At 44.1% G+C, this 27,089-nt stretch overlaps 1 protein-coding gene across 1 annotated transcript; it reads right to left on the reverse strand.

Annotated features, from left to right (window-relative positions):
* Positions 1-2,860: 2,860 nt before the first annotated feature.
* On the reverse strand, positions 2,861-3,220 carry LOC143637636 (uncharacterized). The gene has a single exon (XM_077104972.1). It carries the CDS (start codon positions 3,218-3,220, stop codon positions 2,861-2,863), a length of 360 nt encoding a protein of 119 aa, XP_076961087.1.
* Between the last annotated feature and the right edge of the window lie 23,869 nt (positions 3,221-27,089).

Here is a 27,089-nt window from a genome sequence, read left to right on the forward strand (position 1 = left end):
AATTTTGGCAACTGACGCGAACGTTTCATGATAATCGATTCCTTCCATTTGGGTAAAACCTTTCGCGACCAATCGAGCCTTGTATCTTTCAATTTCTCCATTAGGTTTGTATTTAATTTTATAGACCCATTTTGAGTCTATGACATGCTTGCCTTTTGGTAGTTCTTCTAAGCTCCATGTGCCGTTTTCTTCAAGGGCTTGGATTTCATTCTTCATTGCTTGTCTCCTATTTTCATTTCGAATGGCCTGAGCAAAATACTTCGGCTCATTGTTTTTATCAATGGCCGTTAAATAAGCTTTATGAGAATTAGAAAAATTATCATATGAAAGAAAATTAGCCAAGGGGTGTACCGTCGAGTATTCATTGTTCGCAGCGGGTCGTGTATGGTCTACCAATGGGGGAAGAGTGACGTTGAAGTCGGCAAAATGTTTTGGCTGAGTTCTGCTTCTCTTTTCTCTAGTCATTTGTGGGACTTCATTAACGGTGTCATCAATTCTCATATCCATATTTTCAATGGATTCATTAGGCATATTAACAGTATCAGTTTGGGCTATATTTGGATCCACTTGAGGTGGATCATTGTTGAAAGGCTGGTCACTATTTAGAACTGAGCCAGTAGCTTCTAGTGTTGTATGGGTCGACCCGCTGATTTCTTGATCTGGTCCGTCAAAATTTTCAACCGGGCTCCTGACTTCTTCTGTGATATGGGTTGAAGGATTATTGTCTTCATTTAGGTTGTTATCAAAATCATTTTCCTCTACAATTCCTTGTGTTGGTCCAACATGACTTTGATTGACTGATTCATCAATACATTCCCATCTTTTTGGAAATTTGAAAACTTCTTCCTCATTTATTTCTTTTGTAACACGGGCAAAAGGAAAGTTTCCCTCTACAGATTTCACATCTCTTGAAATGATAATTTTTCCATTATTCACATCGTAGATTTTATATCCCTTAGACCCCCTTGTATAACCAACGAAAATGCCTGGTTTCCCTTTCATCTCAAACTTATCCCCTTTAGTTTCTATATTTCTATAATATGCCAAACAACCAAAAACCCTTAAAAAATCATAATTTGGTTTCCGATTATACAAAATTTCAAAGGGCGTTTTATTTTCTATTACTTCCAATGGCAATCGATTAATCAAGTAGGTAGCGGTTAGTATGCATTCTCCCCAAAATTTGGTAGGTAGGTTGGCTTCAAATCTCAATGCCCTTGCCGTCTCAAGGAGATGTCTATGCTTCCGTTCCACTACCCCATTTTGTTGAGGCGTGTGTGGACACGTAGTTTCTAGAACAATTCCTTGATCTGCATAAAAGTTGAGCATACGGTTCGATGTGAACTCCCCCCATTATCACATCTTACCCTTTTAATCTTCTTTTCGAATTGGGTGTATACTAATTTATAAAAGTCTACTAAACACCCACTTGCATCACTTTTATGCCTAAGGAGAAACACCCAAACGGCCCTACTATAGTCGTCCACTATAGTAAGAAAGTAACTTGCACGAGAAAGAGATGGGGTTCGGTAAGGCCCCCAAATGTCACAATGTATCATTTCAAAACAATCATGAGTTTTAATAAAACCAACAGAAAAGGGTGATCTTGTGTGCTTAGCTTTAGCACAAGAATCACAAAACCAATGTTTATTTATTTTTAATGGAAACATCTTTAACGAAATCTATATGAGATAGTTTTGAACTTGAAGCATGACCTAAACGATTGTGCCAAATGTCGATAGTTGCCATCATAGTTTGTCTTTTTTCTTCAACCATCCCCATTCGGTATAGACCATCTTTGCACCTACCCGCTCCAATCAATGTCCTCGAGTTTAAGTCCTGCATGACAAAGAAATCCGGAAAGAATGTTACGGCGCATTGGAGGTCATTTGATATTTTGCTAACCGATAACAAGTTACAATTAAAATTAGGAACATGTAAAACCCCTTTTATTTTCATTCCATTTTCCAAGGTATATTCTCCTCTTCCTTCCACGACTATCTTTTCGCCGTTCGGTATAATAACAGGTGGTTCATGCATTCTTTTAGTTTTGTTTTCAAGAATAGAAGCAATATGAGTGATATGATCAGTGGCACCTGAATCCACGATCCATTTATTTCTTCTTTTAAAGTTACCTGTGGTGTTGACATTTGAAGAACCTGATGCCATATTGGCTACGGGTGAAGCATCGGTCTTTGGTTCTTTGTTTCCTCCACCAAAAAGATTCAAAAATTGTTGATATTAGTCATTGTTAAGACCTGGTATGGGGCTGATGTTGGAATCAACACAAGCAGCAGTCCTTGGCTTGGGCTTTTCCCGCTTTGTTCCTTTTCCCGGCCACCAGTCCGGGTACCCGACCAGCTTAAAACATCCATCCCGATTGTGACCATCTCTGTCACAATGAGTACAGTGTTCAACTTGATCTCCAACGTTTCTTTTGTTTTCTCGCTGGTTAGTTTGTTCGGTTGTTGTTTTGAAGGAACAAAAACTTGAAACGCGGTAGTACCAACCGAAGGTCGTTTTTCGGTTGCCACGCTTCTTTTCTGTTCGTCCTCAAAGACGAGGTGATAGGTAGCATTCAGATTTGGCATCGGATTCATAGCTAAAATCTGAGTCCTGATGGTCGAGAATTCGCCATCCAAACCGAGTAAAAACTCATAAAGTCTTTCTTTTTCTTTTAGATCAAATAATTCTTTTCCTACTCCGCAAGAACAACCGTTACAGGAGCATTGTGGGCTAGGCAAGACTAATTGTAACTCATCCCACAAAACACGAAGTTTTGTGAAATAGTTCGTGACTGAGGCTCCTTCTTGGCGTGTGATGGTGAGAATTTGCTTCAGCTCGTATGCCCTAGGGGCACTCAGCTTTCCAAATCTTTCCACATCTCTTCTGTCGTGCGCGCGTATTTGACGCTACCACAGATTTCTTTCTCCATAGCCGTATTCAACCATCCTTTAATCATCGCATCACATCTCATCCACCCCATATGTTCGGCAGCGGAAGGTATTGGTTTCTTTATAGTACCGTCAATGAAGCCGATCTTATTCTTTGCAAAAAGGAAATTGGTCATTTCTTGAGACCAATCAACATAATTGCCATCGGTGAGAGCTTCATTCACGTGCATTTGCCTAGGGTAATCTGAAGGATGAATGTAGTATGGTGAGTCATGATCGATGGTGGCTCTTTCTTTTCTGTTGGTTTCGTTGGTTAGGTCAGTCATGGTGAGGATTTGGAAGAGAAGATTATTTTTGGGTTTTTTCTTTGTAACCTGCTCTGATACCATAAACAGAGGAAAGAATCAATATTTTGTCTTCTAATTTCCAATGATGACAATGGACATATATAGCCTAGGAAGAGAAAATTACTCTATCAATCAAGGCTCATTATGGGAGTAAAACAAGTAATAATATATATGGTCAACGTAATTTGAGTAATTAGAAGATTCCATTAACGTTTGGATCTGCACACCAAAGCCGTCGTGCAATTTGTTTTTAAGTGGGACCGACACGTGCCATACATCCAGCCAAAACCGTATATTTTTTTAATGTTACCCAATGCACCTTTAATGTAGTTTCGCAAAACCAGGTTGTATTCCATGAAGTTTGTTATTGCAGGTGCAGGCCAAATACTCGGTATTATGTTTTTCTTTGGAACTGGCTTGCACGATCTCGAAGTCCAATGTATTGCCTTTATCCCCCCCCCCTCCCCCCCAATAATAATAATAATAATAATAATAATAATAATAATAATAAATAAACCGTTGTCTTCTATCCTTAAACGGCACCACCATTTTGAGATTAAATTTGTTCATATCTTTTAGTGGATCATATCTTCAGGTTCGGCTTCCAAGTTCCAACAAGCGATAATCTGGTAAAAAGAAAAGTTTTTTTTGGTCCGGATCATATATATAGTAATTGTTTTGCGGCGGAGGATTCGATGGACCATATTTTTACATCTTGCTATGTAGCAATTGTGGTGTGGCAAAGAATTGGAAAGTCTTGCAGTATTCAACCTTTTTAGGTTAAAGGAGTCCAAGACTTTTTCGAGGTTGTGAAACAGATTTCGGACGAGAGGCATAAAAGAAAAATTGGTCTATTTCATTGTTATGGTGGACATTTGGTGCTTATGGAAGGTTAGAACCGAGTACATTTTTGAAAACAAGCCGGTTAAGATTGTTAAACTGCTTGGAGATATAAAGGTTTTGAGTTTACTATGAATTATAAATAGGGCGAGATGTATTAATCTAGATTTGAGATAGGTGGAAATCTTTGGTTATGTAACTCTATTTCGGTTCTTGACGTGCTTTGCATGTTTTCCTCGATCCTCCGAATTCACAAAATAAGGAATAAGTACCAATATCTAAAGAATTCGAGGTTAAAACATAACAAATGTGTGTATAATTCGTTGAATAAATATGTATAATTAGATACACTAGGCTCACATTTCAAAAAACCGATGCCCAAGAAAACATAGAAATTAGAAGATTCCTGCCCCAAGGTCTCTCCTTGATATAACCCATGAAATAGAATAGAATCCCATCTATTCACTTATACACTGTTGTTTGATTTTGATTTAAAAAGGTTAATCATGATTATGATTTACGCACATAATTTAAAGAGTATAAATCAATTTTGTTTTCTAAAACTATGTTTAAAACCTTATACAAAACTGGACCATCTCATATATTATTTTGCATCATTCTCAAATTATGAATAGAAGTCGTACTCGATCACGGGAGGCAATAGTGGACCCTTGTGCCAGTGGTTTAAGCTGGTGGAACCTTTGGATGCTTGCCCTCTATTAATTGCAATATCACATGCATCTATCAGACAATCACCATGTCTACATTTTCCTAGTTGTCTATTTTTCTAATGAATTTATGTAAATTCCATTTAACTTCTAATAAAATATCTAGATAATGTTTTTTTTTTAAATTATCATAAATCCATGAATGTTTAAAAAGTTGTTGGTCGAATATGAACCGTTTATTTCAAAGCAAAAAAATCAAGAAAGAAAAAACAAATAGCTAGATTACAAGTTACCACGATGTAACATGTTATTCCCAACAATGTATTTGACTTGTACCTTTAATGTCTTATTTACAAGAAAGAACTAGGATTTAGAACCCCGTGTTTTGTGACGGGATCATTAAATCGAACAAAAAACATAACTAAAATGTGGTGTAGTGGCATAGAGTTTGAGTTTCTCAATAGAGACTAAGTTCAATTCTTACTTCCAACACTTTGGGTGGACATGGGTGGCTCATTGAAGGAAGACTGAAATCTTTGTGTTCTCTAGTTCGATCATGAAAGCATCCGGGTTTTACCACCATTGGGCATTCGGGCAGGTGGGTTTTCCTCAGTGGTGGGTTTTCCTCAGAACTGGAGATAACTTGGAGGCGCTTAAGGGCTCCGTACGACTGGGTTGGGCCAGCTAGCGGTAACCATTGGGTCACCCCGACGATATATCTAGGCAGTTTAGGTTTGTTGGCCCGTTAAAAAAACAATTGCAAAAAATATGAAGATATTGGAAGGATGTGACAATATGTATTAATTAGATATGCCAAACAACATTTACGCAACATGCATGTTTGTTGCCAATACAATATAATTCTCTTATCCTCCTCATCCAATAGACATAATTTAAAAACTTCATCCTATATAGAACTATTATAAAAATTGTTGCAAATAAATATAGTTTTTCAAAGTGTAAGAAAATATCTTTAATTTGCTAGTTACCAATTTCAATATTAAAAGATCACACTTAAAAACGATATTAGTATATATAAGACCATAAGATGCTAAATATTCGGTTTTAAACTGATAATTGATCAAATTGAAGTTGTTTACAGCTTCCTTGCGTATTCAATGTTCACTCGAACACCATCAGTTCTCTCTTCTAGTTCTATAAATCCGACTCAGTTAAAATCACAGAACCCAAACTACATTTTAGCTAATCCCATTCGGACAAATTCAATCCCATCTAGAGTAGTGAGTATTGCACTCAAAATTGAGTAACCCGAATTGCATTATGACTGGGGTTTTTTTGTTAATTTAAATCTAGATTTCTTGTATATGTATCGAATCGAACTTGAATTTAGTTTTTGGTTAGATTATCTAGCCAGCTTTCAGTTTTGGTTTAGATATATATAAAAAAAAACATTTTGGTTTTGTGTCTTTTTTGTGCATATAGTTATTAGAAAACTCTCTTTTTGAAAAAGATAACTTGTATTGTAAATATGTAAGATGTGCATAAGTCGATTTGGGCTCAAACTTAATCAAAAGGTGAAAAATCTATTTTTTGGTTTTTGAAACCGTTTGGTTATATATGAATATATGCGTATATATAACTAATGCTGAACTATAAAAGTCACTTATTTGGGGAAACACAAAACCCGAACCATCTATCTTTTATATGATTCGGTTTATTCGTTTCGTTTATGTCAATATTTCATTCCAGATCAATTGATACCCTTGATTATTTGTAACAAAAACATGTTAATTATGAAAAAGATATTTATTTTGTCAAAAATTTTAACATCCACCACACATTCTCTCTTTAAATAGGGCACAACCTTCCCTTCAATAGGTCACGTTACTCCTGAAGAAACCCTATCTGCATTCTTTCCCTCTCATTAGCCATGGCAGCAAGTAACTCAGTTGCATGCACCTTCATCTTCTTCCTCATCTTCACTGTCACAGTTTCTAATGCATGCAATTCATGCACACCAATAGTAACACCACCTACAACATACCCCTCTTGCCCTAGGGACACACTAAAGCTTGGAGTCTGTGCGGACGTGTTAGGTTTGGTGAATGTGGTTGTTGGAACCCCTGAATCGAGCAAGTGTTGCGCATTGCTCGAGGGTTTGGTTGATTTGGAAGCCGCGGTTTGCCTTTGCACGGCCATTAAGGCTAATATCCTTGGAATCAACCTTAATGTTCCAATCTCACTAAGCTTGTTGGTTAATGCTTGTGGCAAGACTCTTCCACCGGGCTTTAAGTGCGAATAATTGCATCCTACCTCGTAGAATTGAAGCAGTCATGAAGCTTATGTGCCTTTCGTTTATTTCATTCGCTAGTTTATTATCGCGGTCTCATTATAAGTTATCAAACTAAAAAATGAAGATGAAATGAATGGGTAGTGATTTTTGATGTTTGGATTCTGAGTTGTTGGTGTTGTTCTTATATTTTAATTGTTAATGTTTTCTTTTGTGATGTGCATTTTGTTTTATGTTCTTTAGGGTTGTTTGTTTGTTTCCCTGTACATTGGGGGCTTGTATGTTTGATATCCATGTGTCAACATTGGGCAATAATTGTTGCCTTGGGTTATTAATAGATTTATTCATCTTGATTTCATCAATTTCAGGTTGTAAATTGAATTGAATTTACATTTGAATTTGCATGTGTATATTCTGTTATATAAGACATAAAAATATGACAAAGTAACAAGTTATCGTCATAAGGTTTTAGTTTATTTATGCGCATGTTACAAACTAAACAAGTTAACTTAAAGGTAAAATAATATTTTAAAAGTGAGAATGATAAATTAAAACATTAGTTAACTTAAAATATTATAAATGCTAAATGCTACTTATTTTGTAATTGGTTGAACATGAAATATGATAATGCAAATTCTGGATTCTTAAATAGTTTTACATGTTTTATTATAATATTTGATTAAATAGTTTTACATGTTTTCTGCCTTTGAAGGCAACAGTTGCCTACCATAAGTTGTGTTTTACCTAATTTCATTGGTCTGCAAGGTTTTCATAAGACTCGTGAGTTTTCTAGTTTTCACACAGTTATAAAAAAGAAAACAAACTTTTAACTACATTACTAAAAAAAACATGTGTATGGTATGTATTTATATGTGCATATCTTCCATTTAATCATAATAATGAAAGTAACCTAAATCCGCAATCCATCAAAGTGTCAAAATTTGTTGCTTGATTTTACATAGAATAACTTTTTATAATTAGGAACTTTCTTGGTACACAAGATATTTTTCAAGTTGGAATTTTCAACGGCAATCTGCACATATGTTGTCACTACCAATATCCAGCTAGAGATAAAGAACCAACGTCATTTTGCGTTCTAATTATTGGTGGTACTATAATTTTGTCTTGTGGTTACTTGCCTACCAATGCATGCATTGATTTAAAGTAAAAAAAAAAAGTGTTTTGTTTTCATCGTACAATTTCAGTTTGTTCAAATGAGAGGCTCATTTACAGCTAGCCTAGCTAGTTGAGTAGAAGTATGAGTGTTTATGGTTTGGTTCAACCAGTTTTCACGGTTTAAAATTTTATGGTCCGGTCCAGGTTTAATAGTTTTAGAGAAAAAATAAAGGTCCTTTTTTCAAAAAGCATAATTTTATATTAAATTCATAAAACATTATAACGATTTTTAACAAATATAATTAATATGTATACACATATACACACACAGGTAACTTTATATTCCTAAAATGAAAAAAAGTTGAAACATAAATGTTAAACAACTAGTTCCTAAAACCGTTAAAAGTTTAGCCTTGAACCGGACTATATACATTTAAAACAGCCAAACCGGCCAATGTGCTTTGATTTGAGTAGTTTTGGTGATTTATGAACACCCCTAACCCCTAAGTCCATAGGGTACTCATTAGTCGATTAGATGCGACAAACTGAACCCATTTTACTAAAAGTGGTCCATCGAGGTTGCATTTTAGCTATCAAGAAACTGGTCAAGTGGGTCTATTAGTTTAAACGTATGGTTGTCAAGTGCACTCAAATGCTTCAAAGTTTAAACCTTATTTAAGTTACTTGTAACTAATGACCCAAAAAAAAAACATTGACTTGATCAGTCTAACTTGCTTTGGCCCAAACTTAATATGGCCCGTCTACTGACTACTCTACTCTCTTCATTTTTCCTGCTATGAGAGAACAAGATGTACTTCTCTCCCTTAATATTGAGATCAGTAATTTGCTTGTTGAGTTTGCTCGAGCTCTAAAATTTCCAGTTTAAAATACCATAACCATGTTTACCATATTGAAGAGGTAGGTCCCAGCAGAGCCCAGTTGGACCCGCAGGACTCACCTTGAAGAGAGACGTCTGCGCAGAAACCAACTGGATCCGCAGGACCCACCATGCTCAGAGACGTGACGTCCTTACGCGCAGTACGCAAGCTGTTCCCGCAGGAAAAGCCTCCCAATGGTGAAGTACTCTGCCTGTTCCCGCAGCTGCGGATACAAGCCATCAGGGAAGGCCACCCGCGCAGCAAGGCTACACGCACAAGGCACTTAGCTCTCAATAATTCAGTTGTCACCTGAAGGAATGAGCAAAGCCGGGAACAATCCCGCACAAAGGCGGGAGGGGGAATACTCCCGCCCAAATAAGCCAGTCCGTACGATACGGGAAGATCTTTTGTACTGTACCTGACAAGGTATGGGCAAAAGATCTGACCAAAGATACGACAGCTCACTGACAACAGTATGGCGAGCAGCATGCTCTTGTACTGTATGTCACTATTAGCCGCTGCCTACTCACCAACTGCTGTCATACCACGTGCATAGCCGGCAGTTGGTGGAAAAGGAATAGTACACAGCAGGCCTGGTCACTGTCAGCCGCTGCCTACCTACCAACTACCAGCATGGCACGTGCGTAGGCCACAGTTGGTAGAACAGGAATACTATTCAGCCGGCTACACTTTCTTGGAAACCTACCTTCGGCTATAAATACCCCAAATGGTATGATCATCTGATCTCATCATCATATACTATCTCGTATTACATATTATACCTGATATCTGCTCTAGCAATCTCTTAATATACATTTATATTCAAGAGCAATCTAGTCTGATTCTCACGCCGGAGGGTGGTCACAAGGAGGAACCCCCCCCTTCTCAGTGACAAGCTCACGGTGTCTGTTTTGCAGGTTATCAGAAGAACCATCTTTGCCGGGTCTAACCCCTCGTGGGAAACATCTATCTAACCCCCAGGTTATCCGTAATCTGCCCGGGTTCTGTTTCTTCATTGGCGCCATCCGTGCATAAAAGCTAGAACTTCATTTCTTCCCAGTTTTTTCAAACTTCTGGAAAGATGGTTAAAGAAACTCCGGTAACCACAACCCCAGCTACTGGGGGGAATACCGGCGACTACACATTTTTTACGAACACTACCCCAGTTACCCAAGCTGGGGCAAGTGCAGTAAATAATCGCTCACTGGGATTCACCGATACCCAGTTAGGGAGACAAAGAACAAGGCTCCCCCGCCAAACACTCGATGAAGTCAAAGCGTGGGCGGAAGCACGTCAAAAAGAATTCCAAGCTGAGTTGGATGAACGCTTACGTTCACTCCAACAACCTGAGGAATTCGAAGAATACTTGACGATGATTCGGAGGAATCCGATAGTGACGCAAACCCTCGTCATAGGGCGAAAGGGAAGCGTAAGGAAACTGACTCCCAACCGAGAAGGCATTTTGGAGAAACCTTCAAACTAAAAATCGCGGGTGGAAACCCACGTGACTTCTCCAAAACATTCACACCAAATGCTGCAAAGGCGGGAACGTCCAAATTTGCAAAGGACATTGCGGAAGCAATCGTCCCGAAAAGTGCCAAACAGATGTCCAACATCGGCACTTACGATGGTATATCTGATCCAGACGATCATTTGAACAGGTTCATAGTGGGGGCAACCGTCAGTAGTTGGACGGAACCTACGTGGTGTTACATGTTCCAAATGACGCTTGTTGGGGCAGCTAGAGCGTGGTTCGATCGTCTACCGGTCCACCACATCTACGATTGGGAAGACATCCAGCAAAAGTTTAGCCAACACTTCAGCCAACAAAGAAAGTATACCGAAGAGCAATGGACAATCCTCAAATGCATTCGAGAAAAAGATGAATCTTTGCCAGACTTCATCACTCGCTTCAACTCAAAGAAGCTAAGTCTGGGTAATATTAGCGAAGATCTTGTTCGCGCTGCTTTCATCCAGGGCGCGAACGACCCAGAGCTCATCCGCACCTTAACGGGTAAAGATGGCATGCCATCCACTTGGGATGCCATCATGACAGCAGCTAAACGCTTTGCGGAAACGGAGAAGCAACTGGGTAGAGATCTCCCCCAGAGCACAAACCTCTACACCCAGAAAACAAGAGAAGACAACGTCCTTACCGCCCGATTAAACAAAAAGCGGAAGCTAGGCATTTGGCAGTCAAGGGTAAACTTTGACACCTCATCCGGCTTGCAACATCGGTTAGGCGGAAGGGATAACGTACAGTCAAACCAGAACTCCAGATGGACGCCGCTCACCAAAAGCGTCACCGAGATATTCGCCACTGAGGAGCTCCCATGGCCAAAGGCTCCAATAATCCGACATCGTCACAATGCTGATCGGAGCAAATACTGTGACTTTCACAGGACAAAAGGCCACAACACTGAAGAATGCACAGACGTAAAGGACACGGTCGAAGCATTTGTCAGAAATGGGACGCTCGCGCACCTCGTGGCGCAATGAACGTTGAGCAGGCTGATGCGTGTAGAACCCCAGTTGGGGAAAACACGAATAAAATTGCAGCTTCAATGTTGGAGACTACATACTGCGTAAACAACGAGATCCCGAACCAGGTGCATACCGGCTCGATGGCACTCCCATCCCAACAACATGGAAGGGAGCTCAATTACACAGTTTGCATGTAGATCAATTCCAAATTTGTAAAGGCCCAGAGCCACTTCTAATGGAAATGATTCTCCTTAGAACATCGACGCTGATGATTTTACATTTATACTTTATGAACTTTCAACACTGATGCCGGTTTTCACCGCATAATTACGTGGAAAGTCGTTGCGTGGGGAAGGCGGCAAAACCCGCATAAACCCAAAAAACGGCAAACCTTCACGCAGGTCAGTTAAAGGTAAAGTTCAGTCATCCCACTAAATGAAAGTGCCGGTATATCCGCACGAATCATGATAGAGGAAACCGAACCTATTGACAACCGCGCGTCGAACGGTTAAACTTATTCTAAACACTTAGAAAATTTCAAAGGAAAAGATGAGGAAAACTTCCACGCAGGTCAGACATAGGTAAAGTTTAGCCATCCTGCTAAGTGCAAGTGACGGTCTTATCCGCACAATCATGAAAGAGGACGCAAAACTTTAACTTATTACCTACCACGTTGAAAAGTTAAATTATCTAAGTACTAAAAGAAATTGCTAAGTTAAATCAGAATATGCGTGAAACAAACAAGGCAAAGGATTGGCAAATAATCTTTATTCCATCAAAATTCAATTATTACAAAGATTGCTGGGTACATACCCGCATACAAAAGAAGCTATACAAAAACAAAAATTTATAATGGTGGAAAGGGATCTTCAGGATCATGCTTCAGGACCACTTCCACTTGGACCCGCACCATCAGTAGAGCGTGGCGGTTCAAGGAAAGCTTTAAGGATAGCTAGCCCATCATCAGCAGCGGCAACTTCGTTTACCTTCTCCACCACCGGATGCGGGAAGGCGGCATACTGATTCACTGCTTGGTCGTATACAGCTTCAGTATCTACATCAAATAAAGGGAAGTTGGAAGGCGGGATGCCTTTCTCAACGAACCCTAGACCAAGCAGGAAGCCGGCCTTTTCCCCATCCTCATGAGAAGCGTTGAGGGCTGCGCTCATAGCATCGTCATAAGACGTCTCCGTGAAGACCCGATGCACAACCTACAAAAAGAAAAAAATATATACAAGTATCAAAACCTTTTCTATTTACAAAGAAAAGCGTAAAGACATGAAAAGCTTACCTGAGACAACGCTTCTCGAAGAAGCCATTCCTTGGCAACCAGAGCTTCCTGGAGGGCGGCTTGAGCTTGGGTACGGGCGTGTTCGGCTTCACTTTTGTTGAGGTTGGCAAGCAACACTTCTTTAGCCGCAGCCTCTTCAACGCCCTTTAGCTTCCGCTCAGTCTGGTCAAGCACCCCCCTCTGGTCCAGGATCTCTTGGAGCTTCTTCGCGTCTTCCATCGCCAAGGCATCATGAGCCTGTTGGAGCGCCTCTAGTTTGGCTTTAAGTTCCTCATTCTCGAGGCGTAGAGGCTCAGCAACAGCTTCAGCCTTGGTGGCCCTTTCAGTTGCGTTCCGAGCAGTTTCCTTAGCCAGCCGAAGCTGTTCGTTAACAGCTTGGGCAGCCTTGGAACGGGCCTCGAGACGGGCCTGAACTTCAACTTCAAGGGCCTTGAACGCCTTCTCCTTCTCCGCAGCAGCGGCGGAGAGCCTCCTATTCTCCTCCCGGACAGCCCGCGCCTGATCTACTTCTTGAATGCGAGCTGCTTTTAACTTGTCGTTTTCACGACAAAGCAGCTCGACGCGCGGCTGCATTCGGGCCAGGAGAACCCGAAGCTCATTGGTTAGCCTACCCTCCTGGTAGCTAGCCATGGCTTCCCCCAACGCACCACTGGGAGCTGCGTGGCGAGCCCACTCCACGCACTCCACAGGTGTGCGAAGGGTTGTTCCTCGGCGGATGTTCCATCGTGGAACATACAGTTCATTGAAATCCGACACTGCAAAAAACAAAAAGCAGTTAGGAAAAGATGATATATAAAAAAAAAAAAAAAAAAATAGGCCAAAAGAACCCTACGCACCTGTAGGGTCAATAACAGGCCGATAGCCGCCAAACCCATCACCTGAACCCAAGGGAAATCCGTCCAAGAGGTCAGGTACATGGGAAGGAGGCAGAGATTGGCGAGAAGCCCCATGCATACCTGAAGGATCGGCCGTCGTTGCCGATGACGGAGGAGGCATGGTAAAAGCCGCCGCGGTCGCCGCCGCGGAATCCGCAGCAAAAGTAACCGCCGGCTCAGTGAAAGGTGCGGTAAAAATGGCACTGACAGCCGGTGGTGATGTCATCACAGCTGGAACAGTTGGCTCAATGGAGGGAACAACTGAACCAGCGGAAGCAGGCGCAGCCGCCTGGGTCGTCGCCTCAGGTAGGCTGACCAAGCCTACCGTCATGGGCGGGGGGGTACTCCTCCCCGCTCCACCCTGGAATGCGTCAACATCCACGCCTGCACAAAGAAGATAAGTATTAATGATGGAAAGCTATGAAGTTAAAAATAAAGTTTGTACTTACAGGTTTTCTTGAGCCTAAAAGTGCGGACAGGCGGGGATGAACCCGATGGAGCCGGCCTCTTCACGCCGCTCACCGTTGTCATCCTGGGCTCTCCGGAGGTGACAGTCGTCGCAGCCTCCGGAGTAGTGGTCTTATCACCACCGGGGTTCCCCGCCACCTCCTCGCTCTCGGCCTCTGAGTCAGACCGAGGCACCGGATCGGCAGTGGAGGCCACCTTCTCCTTCCCCTTCCCGCCGGCAGCCTTCTTCTTCCGCACCAACGGAGGACCATCTGCGGATTCCTCATCAGAACATAAGATTAGAGGAATTCCAGCAGAGGTTTCAGCATTGAGGGGTCGAGGGTTGAATAACGCCTTACCTGGCCGCCTGGCGCTCAGGATCTCGTGGCCCAGCGGGTAGACCTCCACGAACCGATCCGCCGTTTGTTCTAGGATGGGCAACTCGTTCTCATCGAGAGCACGAGTACCCATCCGAGCGGGACTGTCAGCCTCCCGCGGATACAGGAGCGACTGCAAGTCGTTCCCCTCTGAACCAAAAGAAAAGCAGTTAGAAGACAAACCTATATAAACAAAGTAAACAGAGCATACCGTAAGGAACAGAGTTCAAACCGTATTCGAGGACGATCGGGATCTTTTGCGCATCCGCACCCTTCCACACCCGGCTCATCCCGAGCATCACCATCCCGGACTCCGCAAAGCGGTAAACCGGAGATTGGACTCGGGAAATCTTTGAAAACCATTCCGCCTCCTGGTTGTTGGAGGCGTGAAGGCTGGGGAGAGCTTGCCCATTCTTAAATTTCATGGCAAGGGGGATGGCGCGAGCGAAGATGAAAAAGAACTCCCGCTTCCACGAACGAAGACCGCGCTCGGTTGCGCAAATCTTCAAACCCTTTATACGGGTTATCAGAGTATACCATCCTTGGATGCACCTCCAAGAGTAGAAGGTCATCAGGCGGTCGACGAAGGGCTCAATGCCCAGAATCCGGCACACCCACTCGAAGTGGCGAATCTTCGCGATCGCCATCGGGTGCACCTCGGTCAGGTGTACACCGTGCCTCTCTAGGACACGGTACACAAACTTTGTCAATGGGAACCTAAGATTCCCATAGACAAAGAATGCAGCATATACCCCGATCTTGCCTCTGGGGGCATCATACACCGTCTGATGGGGTTCAGGAAACTCAGGCTCGAGAGACTCGAGCATGAACTTCCTGACGATGTACTGATATAGATCGACAGGCAGAGCACACTGGCACTCGCCAGCAGTACTCTTGTCATCGGCGTACACCCCAGCCTCCTGGGCTGTAGCCTCAAGATCGTGAGAAGACATCTTGCAGATATGAAAGAAGAAAAACGATTTCAAGAGAATGCTCGACTAAAAAGGTGAGTATTCGCCGGAAATCGTTTTGAAGATGAAGAGAAAAGTGAAAGTGTGGATCACAAAGAACCCTCTCCCCCTTTATATACTAATCGCAATTAATGCGGTGAATTTAATGCGGAAGAGAGAGAAATCGCAGGTGCAATGAAACTATGACACGTGGCAAAAAGCAAGCTGGCAACAGCTGTTGAAAGGACGCGTACCATTAATTTCGCGGCCACGCGCCCGAAAAGTCGCGCCCACGCGCCTGAAAAAGCGTCTGGAATGACCAGGTACTGTCACGTCACCATAACTTCCTGCACGTCCTGACACAGTCAGAAGAAACCGTCGCACGACGTTTCAATAGTTTGGACTGTTCTTATCCTTTCACCAACTCTTCGAATTTCAAAATTTCAAAAAGATTCAAAAGCGGGAAAATACCCCTTACCTTGGCAACCAAGTAACTGTAAGACAGGTGCGGGTACAGTGTTAAGGCAAAACCCTTCACATACTTAGCACCTGCAAGGAATTGAAGCCAAGAATTCCTCAGCAACCAAGTAACTATAAGACGGGTGCGGGTACAGTGTTAAGGAAAAACCCTTCACATACTTAGCACCAGCAGGAATTGACGCCAGGAATACCTTGGAAGTAAAGTAACCGTAAGACGAGTGCGGGTACAGTGTTAAGGCAAAACCCTTCACATACCTAGCGCTCCGCAGGGAATTGAAACCAAGGATCCTCTGGGCAATGCTTGCGGAAACGGGAATAACATCCCCGCATAGCGGGAACGTCGAGAACTACATTGTTTGAAGCTCCAAGATGGAATTGGTGGTTTTAACATAATTGATCACTATGTTCAAAACTACCAAAACCTCATGGAGAATCCACACAAATGGGACTCAACGCTCCTGACTTGCGAGGAGGTTACAGACCTACCCGCATCATACCCAAAGATCAAGCAGAAAAGTCGGGAATTTCTACAAGTGACATAAGGACTTCCGCGGGAAGAATCCCCATGGAAAACTTTAAAACTAAACCCTTTTCAAAACCCTTTGCTTAAGTCCAAAAGTTCACCTCACTTTATTAAACATTCATGAGAAGAACATTGGACTGGGGGGACTTGAAGAGGTAGGTCCCAGCAGAGCCCAGTTGGACCCGCAGGACTCACCTTGAAGAGAGACGTCTGCGCAGAAACCAACTGGATCCGCAGGACCCACCATGCTCAGAGACGTGACGTCCTTACGCGCAGTACGCAAGCTGTTCCCGCAGGAAATGCCTCCCAATGGTGAAGTACTCTGCCTGTTCCCGCAGCTGCGGATACAAGCCATCAGGGAAAGCCACCCGCGCAGCAAGGCTACACGCACAAGGCACTTAGCTCTCAATAATTCAGTTGTCACCTGAAGGAATGAGCAAATCCGGGAACAATCCCGCACAAAGGCGGGAGGGGGAATACTCCCGCCCAAATAAGCCAGTCCGTACGATACGGGAAGATCTTTTGTACTGTACCTGACGAGGTATGGGCAAATGATCTGACCAAAGATACGACAGCTCATTGACAACAGTATGGCGAGCATCATGCTCTTGTACTGTATGTCACTATTAGCCGCTGCCTACTCACCAACTCTTGTCATACCACGTGCATAGCCGGCAGTTGGTGGAAAAGGAATAGTACACAGCAGGCCTGGTCACTGTCAGCCGCTGCCTACCCACCAACTACCAGCATGGCACGTGCGTAGGCCACAGTTGGTAGAACAGGAATACTATTCAGCCGGCTACACCTTCTTGGAAACCTACCTTCGGCTATAAATACCCCAAATGGTATGATCATCTGATCTCATCATCATATACTATCTCGTATTACATATTATACCTGATATCTGCTCTAGCAATCTCTTAATATACATTTATATTCAAGAGAAATCTAGTCTGATTCTCACGCCGGAGGGTGTTCACAAGGAGGAACCCCCCCCCCCTTCTCAGTGACAAGCTCACGGTGTCTGTTTTGCAGGTTATCAGAAGAACCATCTTTGCCGGGTCTAACCCCTCGTGGGAAACATCTATCTAACCCCCAGGTTATCCGTAATCTGCCCGGGTTCGATTAGTGTTTCTTCACATATGTATTAATCTTCTAAGTAACTCTTAGTTTTATTATGAAAGCAAAAGTGTAATATTAAATTTTACAAGGCATATAATCCTAGCTACCTTCAATTAGCCAACAACAATTTTAATTAACTCTTAATTTTATTATGAAAGTAAAAGTGTAATATTAAATTTTACAAGGCATATATATAATCCAAGCTATGATCATTTAGCCAATAATAATTTATACTGATAATTTGATCAATAACAGTTTAAACTTTCATTTTTGCTGTTAGGGACGATTTTACTCTAAGGATTTGGTAATGTTATGTGCTTCCAGCTTGTATTTACGTTGTTTTAAGCAACACTCTTATTTGAATAAATAATAATTAGTCGATTCTTTGCTGGAATGTTATTGTCCTTGATAGTGAATATGAAAAAAAAATCAAATTGTCAACATTTATTAAGAGCATTCTCGGCAGGTCCTCTATCTCCGTCTCGATCTCTATAATTACAATAAAAACACTATTGTAGGGGTATGGTACTAAACCCGGTTTTACGACCCTAAATTTATTATGTTTTGGCTTATTTTATTATATGGACTAATACAATGTTATTGGGCTGAGGGGGTTTTGTGGAGGTAACCCTAACTGGGCTAGGCCCATTAGGGTATCATGATGGTGGCCATGAGGCTCTCTATATAAGGAGGTCTCCACCTCCTTATTAGCGGGTCATGCTCAATAAGAGCCACCACCACTTTTTTGTGTCTGTAAATAAGAGATCTTTTAGATTTCTTAGCAGTCACCTCCACACCCCCGAAAAACCATTGCAGGTCTCAAGCAACCGGAGAAGAAGATCAAGGCGTGGTTCGCTCATCTCGAAAATCCGTGGAAACATCGTCATGGATCAGGTCAGATTCATTTCATGCTTCGACATTGGCGCCATCCGTGGGACGGCAACGAACTGCCCTTCGATTTTCATCTCGGCTGTCAGATCTCTCCCAGGAAAAACCCAGATCTGGAAGTTTACAGAAAAAGGCTTCAAGGCTTGTTCAATTAAAGCTCAAAAAGATCCATAGATCTAAAAGAGGCTTCCAGATCTGTGCAAAAAGAAACTGCCTGACTCGAATGATCAAGTCTCCGGATCTGTGATGGTTTTAAATCTGCTCCGAGCTTCAGATCTATCTAGATCTGATTTACAGATCTAGATCTAGATTACAGACCTGGATTTTAGGTTTAAAATTGCATATCTAACTCTTAAATTGCAGATCCAGAAATTACCAGACTTCCGCCGCCATGTACGCGCGCCCGCGGATTCTCACTCCGCAGCCATGCATGTGCCGCCGCGGGAACCACCATGTGGGTTTCACGCAAAAGACCTCCACCATGTGGGTTTTGCGCAGAAGACTGCCATCACGCATGCTCGCCAGCGGTCACCATTCCGCCGACATACGTGAGCGCCCGTGGAAACCACCGCGGAAACCACCATGTGGGTTTTGCGCAAGAGACCTCCGCCATGCACGCGCACTCGCGAGTCACCACTCCATCGCCGTGCATGCGCGCATCAGGCCTCGCGCCAAACTTAAAGGTTGGGAATCCTCATAATATCCCATATGGCTACGCGCCACACTTAAAGGTTGGGAATCCTCATAATATCCCATATGGCTACGCGCCACACTTAAAGGTTGGGAATCCTCATAATATCCCATATGGCTACGCGCCAAACTTAAAGGTTGGGAATCCTCATAATATCCCATATGGCTACGCGCCATACTTAAAGGTTGGGAATCCTCATAATATCCCATATGGCTACGCGCCAAACTTAAAGGTTGGGAATCCTCATAATATCCCATATGGCTACGCGCCAAACTTAAAGGTTGGGAATCCTCATAATATCCCATATGGCTACGCGCCATACTTAAAGGTTGGGAATCCTGATAATATCCCATATGGCTACGCGCCAAACTTAAAGGTTGGGAATCCTCATAATATCCCATATGGCTACGCGCCAAACTTAAAGGTTGGGAATCCTCATAATATCCCATATGGCTACGCGCCATACTTAAAGGTTGGGAATCCTCATAATATCCCATATGGCTACACGCCATACTTAAAGGTTGGGAATCCTCATAATATCCCATATGGCTACACGCCATACTTAAAGGTTGGTGAAGAGGTAGGTCCCAGCAGAGCCCAGTTGGACCCGCAAGACTCACCTTGAAGAGGGACGTCTGCGCAACGACCAACTGCTTCCGCAGGACCCACCATGCTCAGAGAAGACCTTACGCGCAGTACGCCAGCTGTACCCGCAGGGAAAGCCTCCCAATGGTGAAGTACCCCGCTTGTTCCCGCAGTTGCGGATACAAGCCATTAGGGAAGGCTACCCGCACTAATAGCAAGGCTACACGCACAAGGCACTAACTCTTGCTACTTCAGTAGTCACCTGAAGGAATGAGCAAGGCGGGAATACTCCCGCCCAAATGAGCCAGTCCGTATGCTTCTGGAAGATCTTTTGTACTATACCTGCCAAGGTATGGGCAAAACAGACGATCTGACCAGAACAACCCGTGAACCAATCACAGGGTGACAGTCACCGACAACAGTACGAGGAGGAGCACCCTCTAGTACTGTTTCACTATTAGCCGCTGCCTACTCACCAACCCTTACTATGGGACGTGCGCAGCCTACAGTTGGTGGAACAGTGCATAGCCGGCAGTAAAGGAACAGTATACAGCCTACCTTGTCACTGTCGGCCGCAGCCTATCCACCAACCAGCATGGCTTGTGCGTAGCCCACTGTTGGTACAACATGAATACTATTCAGCCGGCTGTACCTTCTAGGAAACCTACCTTCGGCTATAAATACTTCAACACCTTGGAATGGTAAGGACATCATCTGATATCTCATTATCTTATCTTCTCTAGCAATCTCTTAATATACACTTATATTCAGAGCAATCTAGTTTGATTCTCACGCCGGAGGGTGGTCACAAGGAGGAACCCCCCCCCCCCCTTCTCAGTGACGAGCTTACGGTCTGTTTTGCAGGTCACCTGAAGAACAACCTTCTTTGCTGGACCTCATCCTCGTGGGAAACATTACTTAACCCCCAGATTATCCGTAATCTGCCTAGGGTCACTTAGTGTTTCTTCATTGGCGCCATCCGTGCATAAAAGCTAGAACTAATTCTTAGTTTTTTCAAAATTTCTGAAGAAATGGTTAACGTTACTCCGGTCCCAAGGCCAGTAAGCGACCAAGAAACCCCGGTAACCACAACCCCAGCAACTGGGGGGAACACCGGCGGTTATACAAATGTTACGAACACTACCCCGGTTACCCAAGCCGGGACAAGTGCAGTAAACAATATTTCACTTGGGTTCACTGATGCCCAGTTGGAGAAACGGACGAGGGTCCTTCGCCAAACACTCGATCAAGTTAAGGCGTGGGCCGAAGCACGTCAGAAAGAGTTCCAATCTGAGTTGGATGAACGCTTGCGTTCACTTCAACAGGCTGACGAATTCGGCAGTACTCGCCAACATCTCAACATGAACAGTGAGTGCGAGTACTCGGACGATGAGCGGGAAGAATCTGATACCGACGCAAACCCTCGCCATAAGGCAAAAGGGAAGCGTAAGGAAACGGACTTCCAGCCAGCAAGGAATTTTGGAGAAACCTTTAAACCAACGAACGCGGGGAGAAACCCACGTGACTTCTCCAAAACCTTTAGACCAACTGCTGAAAATGCGAGAAAGTCTAAGTTTGCAAGGGACATTGAGGAAGCAATCGCCCCAAGAAGTGCCAAACAAATGTCCAACATCGGCACTTATGATGGTCTATCCGACCCAGACGACCACTTGAACAGATTCATTGCGGGGGCAACCGTCAGTAACTGGACGGAACCCACGTGGTGTTATATGTTCCAGATGACTCTGGTTGGAGCGGCCAGGGCATGGTTCGATCGTTTACCGGCCCACCACATCTATGATTGGGCGGACTTTCAGAACAAGTTCAGCCAACACTTCAGCCAACAGAGGAAATATACTGAAGAACAGTGGACGATCCTCAACTGCGTTAGAGAGGAGGATGAATCTTTACTAGACTTCATCACTCGCTTCAACTCCAAAAAGCTGAGTCTGGGCAACATAAGTGAAGATCTTGTTCGCGTCGCTTTCATCCAGGGCGCCGAATACCCAGAGCTTATCCGCACATTGACGGGTAAGGACGGCAAGCCGTCCACATGGGATGCCATCATGACGGCGGCCAAGCGCTTTGCCGAGACAGAGAAGCAACTGGGAAGGGATCTTCCCCAGAGTACACACCTCTACACGCAAAGGACTAGAGAAAACAATGTTCGTATCGCCCGGCAGAACAAAAAGAGGAAGCTAGGTATTTGGCAGTCAAAGGTAAACTTTGACACCTCATCCAGCTCTCGCCCTCTTTTTGGCGGAAGGGATAACACACACACTTCAAGCCGAAAACACCGGTGGACGCCACTCACCAAAAGCGTCACGGAGATATTTGCCACCGAAAAACTACCAGGGCCAAAAGCTCCAATGATCCGGCAGCGACCTAATGCGGATCAAGGCAAATCCTGTGACTTCCACGGGACAAAAGGTCATAGTACGGAGGAGTGTACATCCTTGAAGGATATTGTTGAAACATTCGTCAAGGATGGAAGACTTGCACACATTGTGGCATCAATCAAGAAGGGAGGAAGGAATGATAACCGGTACAGGGGCAACGGACGAAAGCCCGTTGACATCAGCATCAACATGGTTCATGGCAACATCAGAGGAAGAAAAAGGCGAGCGACAGAACCATGCGCGTGGAAGGAAGCTGAGGTGCGCTTCCCGCGAGTGCCAGGAGGACCCAGCAAAGAAGGCCCTATTGTCATCAAAAGCCAGCTGGGGCACTACATCACTTCTCGCACTCTTGCTGATAACGGCGCCTCGTCAACGGTGATGTACAGGCAGTTCTTCGACAAGCTAGATGACGAAGACAAGGAACGCCTAGAAACGATCTACGCCTCGATGGAAGGGTTCGACGGCAGCACCAACACCCCCCTGGGTATCCTATCTTTCCCCGTCACTCTTACGGACGGGAATCACTCACGCACAGAAGACGTGGATTTTGTCGTGATGAGGAAGCCACACCACACATACGACATTCTCTTCGGAAGAGACGGGATGGCAAGATTCAACGCCGTGGTATCTTCAGTCCACGGCATGATGGGATGGACAACAGCTGAGGGTGTAGCGATGATCACCGGCATTCCCCAGGTATGCATCGCATCTGTCTCATCTAAACCCAAACCAAAGATGGCTAAACCAACCATCACCGAACCGGAAAGATGGGCCTTCAACGGCAAATACCCTGACCAGGCCGTTACCATTGGCCCAACAGTTGTTGATCCCACACGCACCTTACTTAAACGCTTACTACAGAAAAACGCTGACATCTTCGCGTGGACACCAGCTGACATGACTGGTGTACCCCGAAGTAAGGCAGAGCATAAGCTCAAGTGTGATCCGGCTGTTATGCCAGTCGTACAAAAGCGCAGAGTAATGGGGCCAGAACAAACTAACGCGTGTAGAACCCAAGTCAAGGAACTCCTTGACGCAGGCATCGTACGCGTTAGCAGATATCAAACATGGGTTGCAAATCCCGTTATGGTACCGAAGAATAACAAACAATGGCGCATGTGTATAGATTTCAAGGACTTAAACAAAGCATGCCCCAAAGATTGTTATCCGTTACCCGAAATTGATCTTAAGGTGGATTCGTTAGCACCGTTTCGCCTTAAATGCTTCCTGGATGCGTATAAGGGATACCATCAAATCCACATGGCCGTTGGTGATCAGGACAAAACCGCTTTTCGGACGCCCGATGGTACATTTTGTTATCAAATGATGCCATTTGGACTTAAGAATGCCGGGTCCACATACCAACGCCTGATAGACAACCAGTTTCATGCCCAAATTGGGAGGAACTTGGAAGTCTACATGGATGACTAGGTCATCAAAAGCCCTGACGCAGAAGCGATGTTGAAAGACATCGAAGAAACTTTCAACACGCTCAGGAAGATAAACATGAAGCTCAACCCGAGCAAGTGTGCCTTTGGAATGGAAGAAGAGAAGTTCTTGGGGGTCATCGTCACTAAAGATGGCTTCAGAGCGAACCCTGAAAAGGTTGAAGCCATTATCAAAATGGAATCACCTACTACCATCAAACAGGCTCAGACACTAAATGGACGACTAGTCGCACTTAATCGCTTTTTGGCAAACCACGCGGATAAGTCGTTTCCTTTCGTGTCAACGTTGAGAAACTGTTTAAAGAAAACGCACTTCCGCTGGACACCAGAAGCGGAAGCAGCTTTTCAAGAGATTCGGTCACGCTTGATCAAACTCCCAACGCTCACGGCACCAGAAGCGGGGGAGGGGTTAATCCTATACCTTTCCGCAACAGATAGAGCAACCGGGGAGGTCCTGCTAGTTGAACGGAAAGGCACCCAGATGCCAATCTATTATGTCAGCCGTATCCTAACAGACGTAGAAACCCGGTACTCTACCCTCGAAAAATTAGTCTTAGCACTTATACACGCTTCACGCAGGTTAAGACGATATTTCCAGGGTCACCCAATCACCATTCTCTCCAACTTCAAACTTGCAAACGTTCTACGCAAACCCGAGTTATCGGGACGCCTAGCCAAATGGGCAATTGAGTTGGGGTAATACGCGATAAAGTATAAGCCAAGACCAGCCATAAAAGGCCAGGTTTTGGCCGACTTTATTGCGGAAGTGCCTGCATCGCGGGAAAAAGAGTGCCAGGAAGAGGCTCAACCCTCTCCAGCACAGGACATCAATGATGTCTGGCGACTCTACACTGATGGAGCAGCCAGTAACGAGGGTTCAGGCGCAGGGCTGAAACTAACCAACCCAGCAGGCCAAGAATACACTTACGCTATTCGACTGGATTTTCCAAGTACGAATAACGAAGCCGAGTATGAAGCATTCTTGGCCGGGCTGAGAATTGCGCGTAAGATGGGAGTGAAACACTTGGAAGCCCACGTGGATTCCATGTTAGTAGCCAATCAAATCAACGGGACGTACACGGCCGTGAACGACACAATGGCCCTGTACCTCGCACAAGCAAAAACCCTTATGCGCGATTTTAACGATTGCAAAGTCATACACGTCAAGCGTAGTGAAAACAAATCCGCGGATGCGTTAAGCAAGCTTGCATCATTAGCCTTCACTCACTTGGGAAAGGACATCCGCATTGAACTCCTCGAGGCACCTTCGGTCCCGCACAAGGAAATTTGTGTCATCCAAACCGGTACAGAAACGTGGATGACACCAATAATAAAATACCTTGCGGCAGGTACACTACCAGAGTCAAAAACACAGGCAAGAAAACTACGCTGTAAAGCACTGAATTATCAACTCATCGATGACATCCTTTACAGACGTAACTTTCTTGGCCCACTCTTAAGATGCGTGGACAACCAAGATGCTGACTACCTCCTAAGGGAAGTACACGAAGGCATCTGTGGAGTACACGCAGGTCCTCACGCTGTTGTAGCTAAGCTAAACAACGCGGGATATTTTTGGCCGGGGATGCATACGGATGCGCTGGCATACATCAGAAAATGCAGGTCTTGTCAGCTCTACGCACCCAACACGCACCGCCCGAAGAATGAACTTGTTCCAGTCACCTCTTCATGGCCATTTCAGAAGTGGGCCATCGATGTGACAGGCCCATTTCCTACAGCAGCAGGAAACGTTCAGTTCCTAGTGGTAGCCATCGACTACTTCACCAAGTGGATAGAAGCAAAACCCTTAGCCCAAACAACCGCGAAACATATCAAAAAATTTATTTGGGAATTTATTATTTGTCGTTTTGGACTTCCACAGAATTTGGTGAGCGATAACGGCACCAACTTTGCTGACAAGAAGCTACAAAAGTGGCTGGAAGAACTTCAAATCACCCACACTTTTACCTCAGTGGCGCACCCGCAGGGTAATGGTGAGGTAGAAAGAGCAAGAGCATCGTCGAAGGCATAAAGAAAAGACTCTTGGAACACAGATCCGGCTGGGTGGACGAGCTTCCGCACGTCCTTTGGGCAAACAGAACGCTGAAAAAGGCCAGTACGGGAGAAACCCCGTTCAGTCTCACTTATGGCACTGAAGCCATGGTCCCGGTCGAAATTGGTTTACCCTCACCAAGGGTCTTGATTCAGCCAGAAGACAATGATGCGGAAAGACGGTTAGACCTTATGCTAACCGAGGAACGCAGAGACTTAGCCGCAGTGCGTGAAGAGAACTACAAGCGACTAATGCAAAAGTACTACAACACGCGGGTAAAACTCTGCAACTTCAATGTAGGAGACTACATACTGCGTAACAACGAGGCTTCGAACCAACAACGCCCAGGAAAACTGGCCCCGGTCTGGGAAGGGCCATATATTATCAAAGAAGTTATGGGAAAGGGCGCATACCGGCTCGAAAGGCTCGATGGCACTCCCATCCCAAGAACATGGAATGGAGCTCAATTACGCAAATGTTATATGTAGATCAATTCCAAACTTGTAAAGAAAAGGCCTAGAGCCACTTCTAATGGAAATGATTCTCCTTTCACAATGTGTTGATAGCCTTATCTTTATACTTATGAACTTCCCACACTGATGTGCCGGTATTCACCGCATAAATATGGGAAGAAGTAAGTCGTTACGTGTGGAAGGCGGCAAAACCCGCATAAACACAAAACGGTAAAAATTTCAAAAGTTTTAAGAAAAACCTCCACGCAGATCAGATGTGGGCAAAGTTTAGCCATCCTACTAAGTGCAAGTGACGGTCTTACCCGCACAATCACGAACAAGGAGGCAAAACTTCAACCTATTTTCTACCACGTTCAAAGGTTAACTTATTCTAAACACTTAGAAAATTTCGAAGGAAAAGATGAGGAAAACTTCCACGCAGGTCAGATATAAGTAAAGTTAAGCCATCCTACTAAGTGTAAGTGACGGTCATACCCGCACAATCATGAAAGAGGAAGCGAAACAAACTTATAATTTGCCACGTTAAAAAGTTAACTTATCTAAGTACTAAAGAAATTGCTAAGTTAAATCAAAACATGCGTAAAATAAACAAGGCAAAGAATTAACACAATCTTTATTCCATCAAAATTCAAATATTACAAAGATTGCTGGGTACATACCCGCATACAAAAAAAAAATCTACGCTAATGGTGGAAAGGGATCTTCAGGATCAAGCTTCAGGACCACTTCCACTTGGACACGCACCATCAATAGAGCGTGGCGGTTCAAGGAAAGCTTTAAGGATAGCTAGCCCATCATCAGCAGCAGCAACTTCGTTCACCTTCTCCACCACCGGATGCGGGAAGGCGGCATACTGGTTCACTGCTTGGTCATAAACAGCTTCAGTATCCACATCGTACAAATGGAAGTTGGAAGGCGGGACGCCTTTCTCAACGAACCCTAGACCAAGCAGGAAGCCGGCCTTTTCCCCATCCTCATGAGAAGCGTTGAGGGCTGCGCTCATGGCATC

This window comes from Bidens hawaiensis, unplaced genomic scaffold (genome assembly GCF_021521415.1).
Source record: "Bidens hawaiensis isolate Kalapana, Puna unplaced genomic scaffold, B.hawaiensis_p1.1 tig00008375_1, whole genome shotgun sequence".
NCBI classification, from domain to species: Eukaryota; Viridiplantae; Streptophyta; class Magnoliopsida; order Asterales; family Asteraceae; genus Bidens; species Bidens hawaiensis.

What these genes read in the sequence shown, in the direction of transcription:
- LOC143637636 (XM_077104972.1), bottom strand. Translation starts at nt 3,220, where the DNA reads ATGACTGACCTAACCAACGAAACCAACAGAAAAGAAAGAGCCACCATC.